The 14,798-nt window shown below is 39.7% G+C and overlaps 1 protein-coding gene across 2 annotated transcripts in view; it reads right to left on the minus strand.

The window, feature by feature from the left end:
* The window catches only part of KIT (KIT proto-oncogene receptor tyrosine kinase), an 80,257-nt gene that overhangs the window by 23,310 nt on the left and 42,149 nt on the right, over positions 1 to 14,798 (minus strand). Inside the window, exons 5-7 of one of the 2 annotated variants that reach the window (XM_006093960.3) lie at positions 12,287 to 12,455; positions 7,740 to 7,929; positions 5,586 to 5,701 (exon numbers count right to left, since the gene is read on the minus strand). In XM_006093960.3, the coding sequence (XP_006094022.1) occupies positions 5,586 to 5,701; positions 7,740 to 7,929; positions 12,287 to 12,455 (475 nt within the window). Of the gene's footprint in view, positions 1 to 5,585; positions 5,702 to 7,739; positions 7,930 to 12,286; positions 12,459 to 14,798 lie in introns of both variants that reach the window. The other variant, XM_014460194.2, reaches the window with a different exon arrangement.

Here is a 14,798-nt window from a genome sequence, read left to right on the forward strand (position 1 = left end):
ATATAAATTTCCACTAACTTATAGGTGACTCTGTTTACATTTGTAAATGAAGGAGGCTAATTTTATGTAAAAACACATGTGGTTCAACTGGAAAAAAATTCCATACAGAAGTTCCACTAATATAAAAGACCTGCTTTTAGAAAAACAGGTCCCAAGTTCAGGGTCAATTGTAACATAAACTGACACGGTTACATACCTAAACCCGTTTATCGCTCTTTTTCACCATAAACATGAAAAAAAGACCAGATCACACCAACAGAGGATCTAATGATTTTCTAAAAGGTGTAGTCTTTAAATAGATCCTCCAAATTAGCAACATACCCTACCAGACCAACTTTGTTACGACCCATGAAATAAAAATAATGATATCAACACTGGAGGGGCTCAAGTTGGGAGAACGGGGGAGGGGGGAGGATGAGACTCTTTAGTTCAGAGCCACATTTCCTCAAATTTTTTTTTCAGAAGAGAACCAAATTCTACTTCAAAAGTAGGCTGCCACGAAATCCCCTTTTCTCCAATTTAAATGTCTATAGCAATTCTTGCATCCACAGAGATCCTCTTCATAAGAAGGAGATATTAAAGTGTCACGTCAAAAACAACACCCATAAGTCCCAAGCAATTTAAGGACAAAAACTCATTTCAAGTTCAGGAACAGAAAATAAAAACAGAGTTTAGACACTGTCAGTTATCAGCAGTGAACATGCAAAAACATTAATGTAGGAAGACAAACAGCTATTTGTACACAGATTAACTTCCCCCCTTAAGAAGCTCTGAAAGGTACTCCTTAATTTAGAGCTGTCCTGCACGCGAGCACAGTGCGCCTTGCATGACACACGTTACAGACACAGCCGCATGGGAGATCTTGACAGGTGATAACCTTATCGACTTCTGGGCACTTAGGCAGGGTCGCTCATTTGAGATTCAACAAGATAATTATAAACTTTAATTGTCAGATGGGTTTCCTTTTCAGACTCGGTCACATCATTTCAGAGTCCCCCCTCCCACTGCACAATGTCTCGAAACTGCATCAGACATGGGTTAGAGATGACAAGCTATCCGTGCAATGAGATCCCACAATGATGCTGTAGAAAAGTAGTTTATGACGTGGAAAGATGCCCAAAACACATTTATGGTTCAGCACCAAAACACAAAGTTACAAAGAGATAGAACCTCTCTTTTGTAAAAAAATAAAAAAATTAATGGTCTCGAAAAATATACTGCAATGGGGATATTTTAAAACTAGCTTGATTTTTATTTTTGCTTATTTTCTATCCTTCACATAACATTTATATGATTTAAAAAATGTTTTAATTTAAGAACACAAGTATACAAATGTTTGCACAAACCAAGCTACATTCCAGTTACTGTGGTAGCCCTACAGCAAATTCCCAAAGGACAGTAAATAAACCAAAAAGGAGTTGTACTTAGCACTAGCTTTACTTAATGTGTAAGAATTCCAGTCGTTTAATACAGGAGTAGGTCCACTAGAAGCCACCTAAAGAGGGAGATACACTAAGAAAGCAAAGCCTCTCCAGCAAAAATTAATAGGTAAGTGTGTCAGCAGCGAGTCTTAAAGCTTTTAGCCTCTAACCCAAGTATCGTTTGGACACCCCAATGTTTAGAAGGTCCTATCATCTTTAAAAAATGGAAATAGAAAGGCTGAGAGGTTAACGGGTAGGAAAACATTTCCACCTTCCAAAGAGGCAAAGTTCTAGTAACTTCGCTCAGTTTGTTAGAATCTGGAAAGGCACAGCCCCCTCAAAGCCCCAAAACCAAGTAGTCCTTAAAGGCAAACCCACCTTTATTATTTTAACCTGGGAAAAGTGTCACCAGGCTGTCATCCAAAAGACCCTAATGTTTCTCAATACCTAAACTGTGTCACGAGCTATGCCTGCTTACAGGAACTGAAAAAGACTCCCGACCACAAAATAAAAAGGGCAGAGCACAAAGACCAAGGTGCTGAGCACAAAGATTAAAGTGTTGAGCACAAAGATCAAGGTGATGAGGGCAAAGATCAAGGTGATGAAGGCAAAGACCAAGATGGTGCCAGGGCACAGTGTGTAAAACAACGTGTGCACAAGGGCTGAGTGCGACAGAAGACTAATTATACAGGCCTAAAGGAATTAATCACTCCACACCACAGCCTATACATACAGAAGGCTCCTTCCCCATCCAGAGAAGGTGCCATCAGAGTGTGAGCTCACCCTTCTCCATCCCTTGATCAAAAAAATAAAATTTGTTTCTGCTCTGCTTTATCAAAGTCAGTTCTTAATCCACTGGTGTGAATGCCGCTGAGCAGAAGGACCTCGGTTTGGTCCCTGACCCAGAAGGGTTGGTAACAAAAGGTCCCTGAGACCTCCAACCAGGTGGGTGACCCAGATGGCTGGCTGGCAAGCAGTCCAGAGCCATCTATCTGCATGGCCGGCTTGACAGGTCTGTCCTCACCTTTGCCAGATGGCAAGCTGGGCATGTGCTTTATGTTAGGCTTACAGTGGCTTCTCCCCAGAAGGAGGACAGTCTAGCCACCCATAACTGAACTTCACTATGACCGATAATCCATATAAGGCAGCCCAGATTCTGCAAATTCGGTCAAAGGGAAACTTTCTCATCAAGAGGCCTCATTCGGGGTGATTTATTACTTTGAGTTGGGTATACTGCATTATCTATGAATAATCGCTCATACCGGACAGCATGCAAATTATATAATGCAGTGACTTAGAAATAAAACATTATTTAGCATTTCCTTAAATTGTTTCAAACCCTTGTTAACACTGCCATAAACAGAGTGAAATTGGTGACTTCTGAGAGTTAATTTGGTGCAGTTCAGCAGTCATCTGGCTATCCAATCTAACTGAACATTTCACGTGTTCTGTGTAAGCCCAACAATGCAAGGAGCCCTTTAGCTCTTTATGCCTTACTTGTCCTGCCTGTGTGCCTGTCACCACTGCCCGAGTACCACAGCCCTATCACTCGACTGGTAGGTTTGTGATTAAAGGATAGACCTTTAAGATTGGAGAGAGGTCTATTTATAATCTAGATTGCCTAGACATCACCTGCCAAAATTCATAATACATATCTGGAAATGCTACCAGATCAAAACCACAATGAGATCACCTGTTAAAATGGCTATTAACGAAAAGATAAGAGATAAACGCTGTCACAGATATGGAGAAGAGGGAATGCTTGTACACTATGGTGGGAATGTACATTGGTGCAGCTGCTATGGAACACAGAATGGACATTACTCAAGAAATTAAAAACAGCACTACCATAGATAGAATCCCACAATCCCACTTATGGGTATATCAAGGAAACAAAACCATTATCCTGCAGTTATTCACAATACCCAAGGTATAAAAACAACCTGTGTCCATCAATGGGTAAGTGGATCAAGAAGATGTGGTATATGTACACAACGGAATATTTACCCTTAAAAGAGTAGAAAATCCTGTCTTTTGTGACAAGATAAATGAAACTAGAGGTATTATGCTAAGTGAAATAAGCCATATGGAGAAAGACACATAGTGCATGGCATTACTTAATGTGTCATCTTAAAAAAAATGTTAAATTCACAGAAACAGAGCAGAAAAGTGGTTGCCAGGGGATGGGGGTGGGGGAATAGGGAGAAGCTGGCAAAAGGATTCAAACTCTCCGTTCTAAGATGCATAAGGCCTGAGGATCTAATGCATAATGTGGTGCCTACAGTTGATCACACTGTAGTGCATAATGGAAATTTGCAAAGACAGAACTTAAATGTATTCACCAAACTAAAATGAAACACACACAAAAAACAAAACAAAGCGGATAAATATGTGAGGTGATGGATGTGTTAATTAACTCACTAAAGCACCCAAAATAAAGTTTTGGTGGAAAGTATGCGTATTATGACTGCAAGGATACTGATTTGCCTGCAATCGTCTGTTCAGTTACTTGAATATTAAGATTTTTCAGAAGCAGATAATTGTGCTCGTGTGTACTACACTACACTCAGCTCCTCTGATTAACATCTGAATTAATTGAGAGGTATTTGAATTGTGGGCTAATGAGATACCATAGTAATCAAAACTGTTCCAAAGAACTGAGATACTACTTAACACGATTCCCTTGGAAAAAGGAAATTCTGTGGTCAAACAAGTCTGGGATATCAGCTCCCTCCCACAGCCCCCTCCTGGGAAGTCATAACACACCTTAGCATATTAAGGATTCAGGGAAGGCCTATAATTAAGAAAAGTGTTTAAGTGCACAGATGTGACTCTTTATCTAAACACGTATCTTGTTCAGAAAACACAATTTTGGAAACACTGGCGTAGTCAAAAGACTCCAGAGCAGCCATCAGAAACGCCCCAAGGATTACTCACTAGCTGTTTGCTGTCATTTGTACAGGGATCAGGCCACCCAGCCCCCATACCACTGAGCACCAATGAGAAAGTGACATTAAAAACACTTCATCCAGCTCCTTGAGGGCAAGGAACTGGCTCCCATCCTGCAGCCCCACACACACAAAGTGCTCAGCAGTTACTAAGTTGTTCTCTAGGGAACGTTCCAGGTTGTGTCATCACCCCCCAAACCCAGGATGGCTCATTTTGTGGGCCACCCCCTTAGAATTCCGTGTCTTTGCAGGCCTCCCATCCTCTGGGCCCCTGGCTGGTGTGTTGTGGCAGGTACCTGGATTTGTAGACAAGCCGCAGAGGAGAGCCAGGAGGAAGCCCTGCACTTGGAAAAAAACCAGCTGGTGATGCGTTCCCTTGGCCTCAACCTCTGTGCAGAGACACTTCTGCTACAGGGGGTGCAGCCCACAGCAGGGCAAGATGCAGAGTTCAGGTTCCCACGTCCACATCACGCTCCCCTCTCCCACCGTACCCACGTGGTTCTCGGTGGGGACCCACTGGGCTGGATCAATATCGCATCATCTTAGTGGAAGACAATCTCAACACAAAAAATGTCACAACCCCAAACCAGAAAGCATCATAACAAAGACATCATGTCAGTCCAGCTCCTATTCAACCTCTGAATCCTCATTTCAACAATCAATAATGTTCCCTCAAAAGAACTGTTATTATTATTATTTATTATTATTTATTTTTTTTTTAGAGAGTGGAAGGGAGTGGGAAAGACAGAGAAACAACGATGTGAGAGAGACACATGTATTGGTTGTCTTGTGCATTCGCCCTGACCCGGGGCTGGGGATGGAGCCTGCAACCAAGGTATGTGCCCTTGACAGGAATTGAAGCCAAGACCCTTCAGTCTGTGGGCCGATGCTCTAACCACTGAGTAACTGACTGGGGCCAAAGAACTGTTATTTTTAACTTCTTTGGTTCCTCTGCTCACTTCAAAGGCAGCACCCAGAATTTGAGCAACAGGGTCCCGGGGTCAGTGAAATTTAGAACAAGGAATTGGGTTTTCGTACACATTCGCCCAGCCTTCACCCAACCACTAAACCACAGGGTCTTTGTTAAGGTCAAAATTATCATGAAACATTATTTACATAGTACACAGTGAGCTCGGTTCTGCAGCTGTTACAAACACGAGCCACAACTCAAAACAATAAAAATATAAAAAGATAAGGAGCTATTAGCTGTACTCACTGTTCACGTAAACATTAAATGTCACCGAAGAATTGACATCAGAATTGGACACTAGAAACGTGTAAGTGCCGCCTTCGGTCCCTTTCAATCTGGTTAGGTGAAGTTCACTTACATATCTACAAAGAGAGGACAGTCAGTCAGTCGCTGTGGGCTGCCGCCCTGAGTACATGTCTTTTCAGTGTCTATCTGGGGAGAAACAGCTCACTTAGCTCAGTATTAACAAGATCCACATTAACAAGTACAAACACACACACATATTTAATTTGGGACAAGTGCCTGCTGTGTGAGAATACAGAGGCTTTCTCAGCATAAAGGCAATCCCACAGGCACGGCAGCCTCTCCGGCCTCCTGAGCTGTCCTCATGGCCACCTTCCCACCAATGTCCTAAACGAGCCTGCCCTGCTTTGCTTTAAGGAGACTGGCCCGGATAAACCCCAGAGGGGCAGGCTGTCTTCATGCAGTCGCTGCAGGGCCCTTGAGGCAAGGTCAGTGCGGTTGCCCTCACCTTCCTTCTTGCAACACCACAATCTCCCAGTGTTCCTCCTACCCCACTTCTTCTGGGCGTCCTTTGCATATTTGCTATTCAAGCTTCTGTTTTACTGCAGGGCCGCCAGATATGGCTGTGTCAACTGAGCACATAGGGCTGTTGGGGGAGTCACTGACATGGGCTCCAGTGTAGATGGGGCGCCCTGGCAGCCCTGGACCCACACAACCACCTGGACACGAGCAGTGGTGTGTTCAGACTCCTCTCACACTGCACATGCTCCCTGGGCAATCCACTCTTGCACTGAACTGCTTGCTGTTTGCTCAGTCTCAGACCTTTCCCTCTAGTCCAGACTTCCCTGGCCTATGCCTCCTCTACAGAGTATTTTTATGCCACCATCTCCCCTGCATAGGTGCAGGTATAAGGACTCACACACCTGCAACCTTCTCCCCCGACTTGCCCTTGGGCAGTTAGACACCCTTGAAAATTGACTGCCTTCCATGTCTACAGCCCATGAGCGACTTACCCGGACAAAAGCCCAGCTGTGCCTCAGCTTCACCTCACCCACATCCTCTCGTTCCTCCTTTCCCCTCCCACCCTGCTCCCCCTCTCCCTGGCGGGTCTCTGTCTCACTTAATGAAGCCCTTGCTTAAGAACCCCTGCCCCAGGCTCTGCTTCTAGGGAACCTGACCTAGGTACTTCCCACCTGAACATCACCTCTCGATGCCACGGTCAACTGCAAGTTCAAGAAACCCCAAGCCCTTAGCCCCCTCATCTCCTTGAATGAGAATGCCTCTCACCCTCCAACCTGGCTGACGGATCCTACGGGCTTCTTCAGCTCCTTCCTCTCTCTCCTATCCCCTCAATCACCCAGTGTTGGTAAGGAAGTAGCCTGAACACCTCCCAAATCCATCCTCTTCCCTCCAACCCTTAAGCCTTGGGCCAGAACAGCAGCATCTCTCACCCACATTCTTACAACAGCCAACAGCTCCTGACTGGATAAATACACAAACTCTGGATGAATACACAAACTATCTAGGCACTTACCTCTTACTGGCCCTTTGATCTGAGTCAAATTACTTAACCCAGTTTCTTCTTCTCTAGAAATGAGGGAAATAAGAGCGCCTACTCATAGGTTTGTGAGGACTAAAATTATTGAGTTAACATATGAAAGGTACTTAGAACACCATAAGGTAGAAAAAGGCGCACGCAGCTTACATATAATGTTACTACTGCTGCTATTTCTGTTATAATTGTTTTGAGAATCAAACGAGAGATATGATGTAAGAGAGCTCAGGTTCACTGCCCAGCCCAGAGCTACTCAATGATTCTTAGTTTCTTATCGTTTTAAAAAAATGATTCAAGGTGCTAACTTTCCCCTTTCTCTGAAGTGGGTCCTGTACATGGAAGTCACTGCTTTGAAGCATCCTCAGAACTCCTGAGAAGAACAATGCTCTGTTTTACAAATGAGAAAACTGAGGCACAGGCTTTTATTCTGTGCTCTAAACACAGGGCAAAATGAAATGTTGGGATGAAGACTTCAGGAAGCACCCCGGACGTTCCTTCTTTGCCAGATGGCCTGTCATGCATTCCTGGGTCACAGTAATAGGACCTGGTAAGCCAGTGGAAGAGGGGAAATGGAAATCCCCAGAGCAAGGCCCCTTTCTCACCTGATATTGCTTTCATTCTCAGACTTGGGATAATTCTCCCATTTATCAGTGAAGGTCTTGTTCATATATATCCACTGCTGGTGTTCAGGTTTCGGGTAAGCCTCGTATTCAACAGTCAGATCTACGTTTTCTCCGTCGTTTACAAATATTGTAGTATTTGCCACAGGGATGATATTAATGAATCCTTTATCTAATCGTAATGAAATAAAACAGAAAGAAACCGTTATCTACAACTACCCAACAAAAAACACAACTTCGTCCTTGGATTACAAACATAACTGACAGATTTCCAACATGAACTGGCAATAACAAGTAAGAGGACTTAAACTAGCCATTTGGCATTTACTTTGCTCTTGTAGAATCACTGTCATGAAGGAAGAAAGGACACACATGTGACATGTTTATTCACCAGTCTCTACCTCTTCAGCAATTCTCTTATTTCAAGACCTATCACCATCTTATAAATCTTCTAGTACTAGTCTTGATGCTTATCAGGTTAAAAAGTATTTATAGGACTAAATAGCCCATACCCAGACTCAATATAAGTGTTTATTTGATAAGAAGGTGACATAAATCAAGAAGGCACAGACAGCCTCAATGCTCAATAAAAAAATGCTGCATTTGAAAAATAAACTCTGGTCATCTCATCTATCATATATTACAGATGAACCAAGGACAGCATCTTAACAAACCATGTTTTTAACTAAACAACAGAACTGACTCCCATCAAACATCTACAGGGTGGGGTGGGGGCAGTTTTCTCGGTTTTTTAGAAGCAACAGAAGAAAAAAATCATAAAAGACAAATCTGAATACATAAAAAATTTTTAAATGTCTATATAGTAAAATGAATTAAGGTAACAGGAAAAAGAGAACATAAAAATATAGAAGGAAAAACATTTAATTAAACTAGTAATTAAAATAAGGAATCATTTTCACTTACTACAAATAGCAAAACTGCAATAAAGCTGCTTCAAAAAAATAAAGTATATCCATACTATTGAAAGAAAAACAGCAAAACTAATTTGAAATAAATAATTTTGCAAGTGTGGGAAAAGTGACAGACTGGATGACACACTGTGAACTGACACAACTCTTAGAAAGCACTTAGCAATGTAGATTTTTAAAAAATTACTCTTCAATTTAACCCTGCAGTTTCCATTTGAGAGTTCTTCTTAGTGAGGTGAATGGCTACATACAAAAGAAGTGCTATTTACATTAGTTATAATAATTTTAAAAATAAGAAACTGGTTAAATAAAATAGCCTTTAGATATAACTATATAATAGTAATATTAGAAGAGCTTGAAAAATAACACAATAAAATAATTGCCAATATTGTTTTTTATAGCTACCATTTATAGGATACTTACTATGTGCCAAGAACTGCCCTAAGTACTTTAGCATACATTTTATTTAATAATTATAACAAATATCTAATCTTACAATGCTGAAAGAGAAAGCTTATAACCCCTAATTGATAGATGGAAAAAATCAAGTCCTGGAAAGCCATATGGATAGCTATCCAATGGGAGAGCCCAGATTTGAATACAGGTCTATGAGAAGCGAAGGCTGACCTCTTCTTACTCCAGCATACCCTAGGGCAGTGGTTGGCAAACTCATTAGTCAACAGAGCCAAATATCAACAGTACAACGATTGAAATTTCTTTTGAGAGCCAAATTTTTTTAACTTAAACTATATAGGTAGGTACATTGTTATTAACTTAATTAGGGTACTCCTAAGGCTTAGGACGAGCCACACTCAAGGGGCCAAAGAGCCGCATGTGGCTCGCGAGCCGCAGTTTGCAGGCCACGGCCCTAGGGTGTCTACTTTCATTGAGAGAGTAAGAGAGAAAGAGAATGAGAGAGGGAGATAGAATGAGTTATATGTATAAATAAAACCCTGTTGCATACAAAAATATAAATATAACAAATCTTAATAGTTATATCAAGTCAGTGGAATTATGAAAGAATTTTTAATTTTCTGATTGTTTTCAAAAATTAATTATGGAATTTTATCATTATTTTTGGTGCTATTTGGTTAAATATTTTGAAGTCCCACATGACATGGCCAAAATAGTATCTAGTGCCCTTTAGTTTCTACAGATTCAGAATAAAAAATAGAGTCCAACTGTTCTATGAACCAATTGAAAAAGGATTTCCATTCAGGTGAGAATGGAAAATCATCCGAATTTGGCTATGCAAAGCATCACCTTTTTCTAATTCCTGAATCATAAATGATATCCTCTGCCATTCTTTCAGCTAATTTAGGTTAATTTTGAAGGAATAAATGTTTCCTCTGATTGCTACACTACATTTTCAGGTTTTCAAGGTTATAAATTCAAACCACACAATGGAAAAAATATTCAAACTTTACAGACAATATTGCACAAAAGTATCTCTCACAATCATTATGTATAAAATATTTGTCTTGAAATCCCCTCCAAGTTTTTCTCTAGTCTGGTTTGCTCAATATAGTTTTATGTCCTATTTTGGAATAGAGCTGGAAATTCATGAAGTATAAGAATTATTAGAATCAAAGAACTCCACCCGGGTTGTTATAACATAAAAGTATGATTTTTTTCAAGTACATCTACATTAAGAAACTGATAATGCATTAATATTTAATTAAGAGCAAACACTGTGCCAGGTACTTCTATAAAATCTACTGCCTCTTCTCCTTCCCGCAGCTTGGGATTTATACCTGTGTTTCTCAGAAGAGACAATGCAGGCAGAGGGAAAGTAGGGTACATTAGAAAATTAAGTGGCAGAGCCCCAACTCAAAACCAAGTTTGGACCATCACATAGCCCTGTTCTCTCTACCACTCCACATTGTATTCCAAATCCTATTCGACTTCAGCCCCCGGAGAAATTCCTTTTCTCTTTGTCTCTTCCTGTTCTTGTCCCACCCAAACCCACTCCAAAACCAGATTCAAATTTCTCAGCCACAAGTCTTTCCAGTTATACAGTTATATTCTTGGAAATTGATGAATGGATTTTTAAAAATCTGATTACATACAACAATATGCTCAAAACATCCTTACTAATTGCTTTCTGGGGCTGAAGCTGATATATCAACATGCTCCCTAATCAACTTAGCAAATTAGCACTTACTGAGTTTAATATTTTAAAAGCATAGCCTTCTATTGAAATTAATAAATGGTTCACAATCACACTTAGGGACAGAGTAGTACTCTTTCTCTGTGCTGACTCTATATAATTGCAGCCCAAGTGTCTTTTCCATGTTCAGTCTGGAGAAACCCTTTCAATTACAACATGGGCAGAAATACCAAAATTATATGAGATCATCGTGGGACAAATCACAGACCTCTACCATTGCTACATAAGTTATTGAAGAAATATGGGGAGAAAGGAAAAAAATGAAAACAGATATGGCATCATTTTATTATTGCTGGATGAAGAATTTCTCCACCCTACAAGTACTTCATCAAAGTCAAGCACTAAAAAAAGGTTGCATTAAAAAGACAAGAAAATAGATTAAATTCAAACAATACTCAAAAGACAAAAAAATGTGTAAATGAGGTAATTTTACAATCATTATTATTTTCCATAAATCAAAACATCAAATACTTCACTACACTCTGTTCTCTTTAAGTAGATGCGTGGAAAAATACATATTTAGTGAGATTTCTAGGGTAGGGAAGAAAAGGCTAAACCAATGTGTGTATCAGATATGATGGGGTTAGGGGAACAGGTTACCATGTTCCAGTTTATGGTCTGTAGAACCAGTGACCCATGTCCCTGCGACCTCCTTTCTGAGGGTTCATGCAACAACCTCTAAGGATGAAGAATAGGGTGAGGTGGGATGGGAAGGAGAAGCCCAATTCATCCCTTCCTGCTACAAATGAGCTAGAGACGTGGTCGGCAAACTGCGGCTCGCGAGCCACATGCGGCTCTTTGGCCCCTTGAGTGTGGCTCTTCCTAAGCCTTAGGAGTGCCCTAATTAAGTTAATAACAATGTACCTACCTATATAGTTTAAGTTTAAAAAATTTTGCTCTCGAAAGAAATTTCAATCGTTGTACTGTTGATATTTGGCTTTGCTGACTAATGAGTTTGCCGACCACTGAGCTAGAGCCATGAGTGATAAAACAATAAACCAAAAGGCTGAGGAGCCCTACCAAAAGATTCTGAGAAAAAAACTTTGTTTTAAGCATTTTCATTCCTCAACAGAGAAATTCCACCTCCATTTCCAAACTCAAGTCATTCAGCAAAGACGAGAATTTTTGAAAAAGCTCAGTTTATACTTCATTTGTTTTTGGGGGGTAGGGGTGGGTAGCACAGAGAATGAAAGGTTTGAACAACTTCAGTTACAGCTTTCCACTTCCCTCTACTGAACAGGTAGAATTTGCTTTTGTGCTCTAGTTGGAAGAGGCTACCATGATCATTTTCATTCATTCATCATTCATTCATTCAGTAATGATAAGAATTTCTAAGAATCTGTTCAACATTCCATTTACATAAAAAGGAAATCAGTAATTTCTTCTTTCACTACTGCCAGTAATTTATACATTCCCATAGAGATACTCACCTACTACTTCCAAGGTTGTTGTGACATTTGCTGATCCAAAAGTATTATTGGCGTAACACATGAACACTCCAGAATCATTCACTCTTGCTGAGCTGATAGTCAGCCTATCCTGACGTACAAAATTGAAGTCACCCTGATGCCAGCTATTGCTCTTTACCTGTGCTTTAGTCTGCTGGTTTCAGAAGGAGAGAGAAAAAAATCAAAGATTACCATAAACTTTATATTCAGGATCTCTCCTAGATAAATTAAAAATAGCAGCAATTAACTTCTCCATATTAGCATTCATTATACACTACTTAAGTAAGAATAATAAAGCATCATGACAAGTCTGTCATTGGAACACTTCATATTACAGGATTATATTGAGAGATAGTCATTATTAATGATTGGGAAAAACATGAAAATTCATTTCTTAATAACCACAGCCTACATCATTCCAAATTCTCTGCAGTGCTAAATATTTTTAACAGTGCCAAATCTTAGAAGTCACCATATAAGAAATACTGCAGAATACTGATATTGTATATTGAGTCAGCATACTTACGTCGATATTTCCTATTATGTATTTTTTATTCTATATTCCAGTGATTGAAAGAAACAGATTGCTAATAAAAATAATGTTCTGTTTTATTAGCATGTATATTATGTTCCTGCATTAAAAGAGAACCACCATGTCTACAACTAACTTGAAAATTCAACCTACAATTTTTACCAAGCAGAATTTTGGCAACTCTCATCAAAGGGAGATCTGAGGTACGTAATACACATAAGACCACGCCCCAACTTACTTAAGCATGAGCTGAAGAGAAAATGTGAATTTACCCTTGTGATATCACCATCCCACTCTTACTATTTGTCTGAAGACAAGACATGGGGAGATTTCTTGTGTGGGAAATGTCATGGGAAAAAAACAAACTATAGTCGTTCTCTGAAAAGATTAAGAGGAGCAGCATATAGCTTTTTGCCTTCCCAAATTTCCTGAAATGTGACACATTCCTATTACAATGGAAAAAATAACAACAACTAAAATAGAAAGTAAATAGGAGCTGATATTGACATGGAAGGAGATCAAGGGTGATTCGCTGGCCAGGCCCCAGTGACGCGCTCAGCATCTGACCATTCTGACAGTCCTGTAAATCAGAACGACCCTCTGGCAAGCAACTTGGCAGCATGTTCATACCCCCTGATCACTCCAGCAAATTTATCTCAAGGAAATAACTGAACAAAAACCAAAAGCTCCAAGATGTTTACTGTAGTAAAAACTCAGATGAACTAAATGTATACCAGGCATAAAAGTTATGAATACGTGAAAACACAAAAATGTTTCCATCACTTAAAAAACATAAATTGAGTGTAACTTAAAACTGCAACCATATGATAATACATATGTGTGGGGACAGAAAGAAAAGAAATACGAAAAAATGCAGGCAATATAGCATTTTATAAGAACTAGCCAATTTGGAATACTGAACACTTCAAAAGAAATTATCCAAATTGAGTTGTGTCTAAAATATAAAATATGTTGAAGCCAATATGAAAAAAATAATGAACAATAGCCCATTAGTAATTTTATGTTAATAACATGATAAAAATATTTTCAATATATTGGATCTAATAAAATATATTATTAAAATCATTAATTTTACTTTTTTACTCTTTGTCATGTGCCTCCTAGAAAATTTAAAATTACAGCGGAGGCTCCCATTGTATTTCCATGGCACAGCACTACTATATACAATGTGGCATTATACCTATTTCTCTTTCTCATGTTAGGGTAGTTCTGGAAAGTTTCTTACATTAAAATAAGCACACATAAATGCTGACTGCCAACGTTGAATGTTTTTTTGAGTAAAAAGAAAAGAAATCTTTTTGTTAACAAATTGTGAGATCCTGGACAAGTCCAGAATAGCACCAGTCCTTTGTTTCTAAAAGGGACTGAGGGAACAAGGGTTTTTAAAGGCCTCTCCAGTTAGGAGCACTGGGTAGATTTAAAAATACTCCCTTCCAAGAGATTCTTCTGGTAATTAATTGGCAGACATCTGCCACTTCACTGCGTAAGATCAGTTGTTAAGAAAATGCAATAGCAAGGTGAAGTGACATTTTCTCTAACCTTTCCCAGTCCATCATGTCACAGTCTTCTCCTCTGCAAAGGCAGAGTGACAATGGGCAGATAATATACCATGTTCCAGATTTCAGGTATCTTCCTTGTAGTTCTTACAAGAGCCCAAGAGTCTGCCTTTGGGAGCTACAGAGGGACACTGAACATGTGAGTGCCAGAAGGAATGACTTGGACATAAAAGATGCATGTCAACACATACCCAAAGTATGATCTTCGACAGTATCCCATAATTGTAGATACTGTCGAAGATCATAATCAAAAGCAAGTAAAAATACAAGGATTTACAAGCATTAGAAAAGCTAACCAAGATTTACAAGTGCTGAATAAACTTCAGAGTCTCTCACATTTTAAAACAAAACAACTGCAAAAACTCTAAAACAGTTTACCCTAAAT

This window comes from Myotis lucifugus, unplaced genomic scaffold, assembly GCF_000147115.1.
Source record: "Myotis lucifugus unplaced genomic scaffold, Myoluc2.0 scaffold_127, whole genome shotgun sequence".
Lineage (NCBI taxonomy): Eukaryota > Metazoa > Chordata > Mammalia > Chiroptera > Vespertilionidae > Myotis > Myotis lucifugus.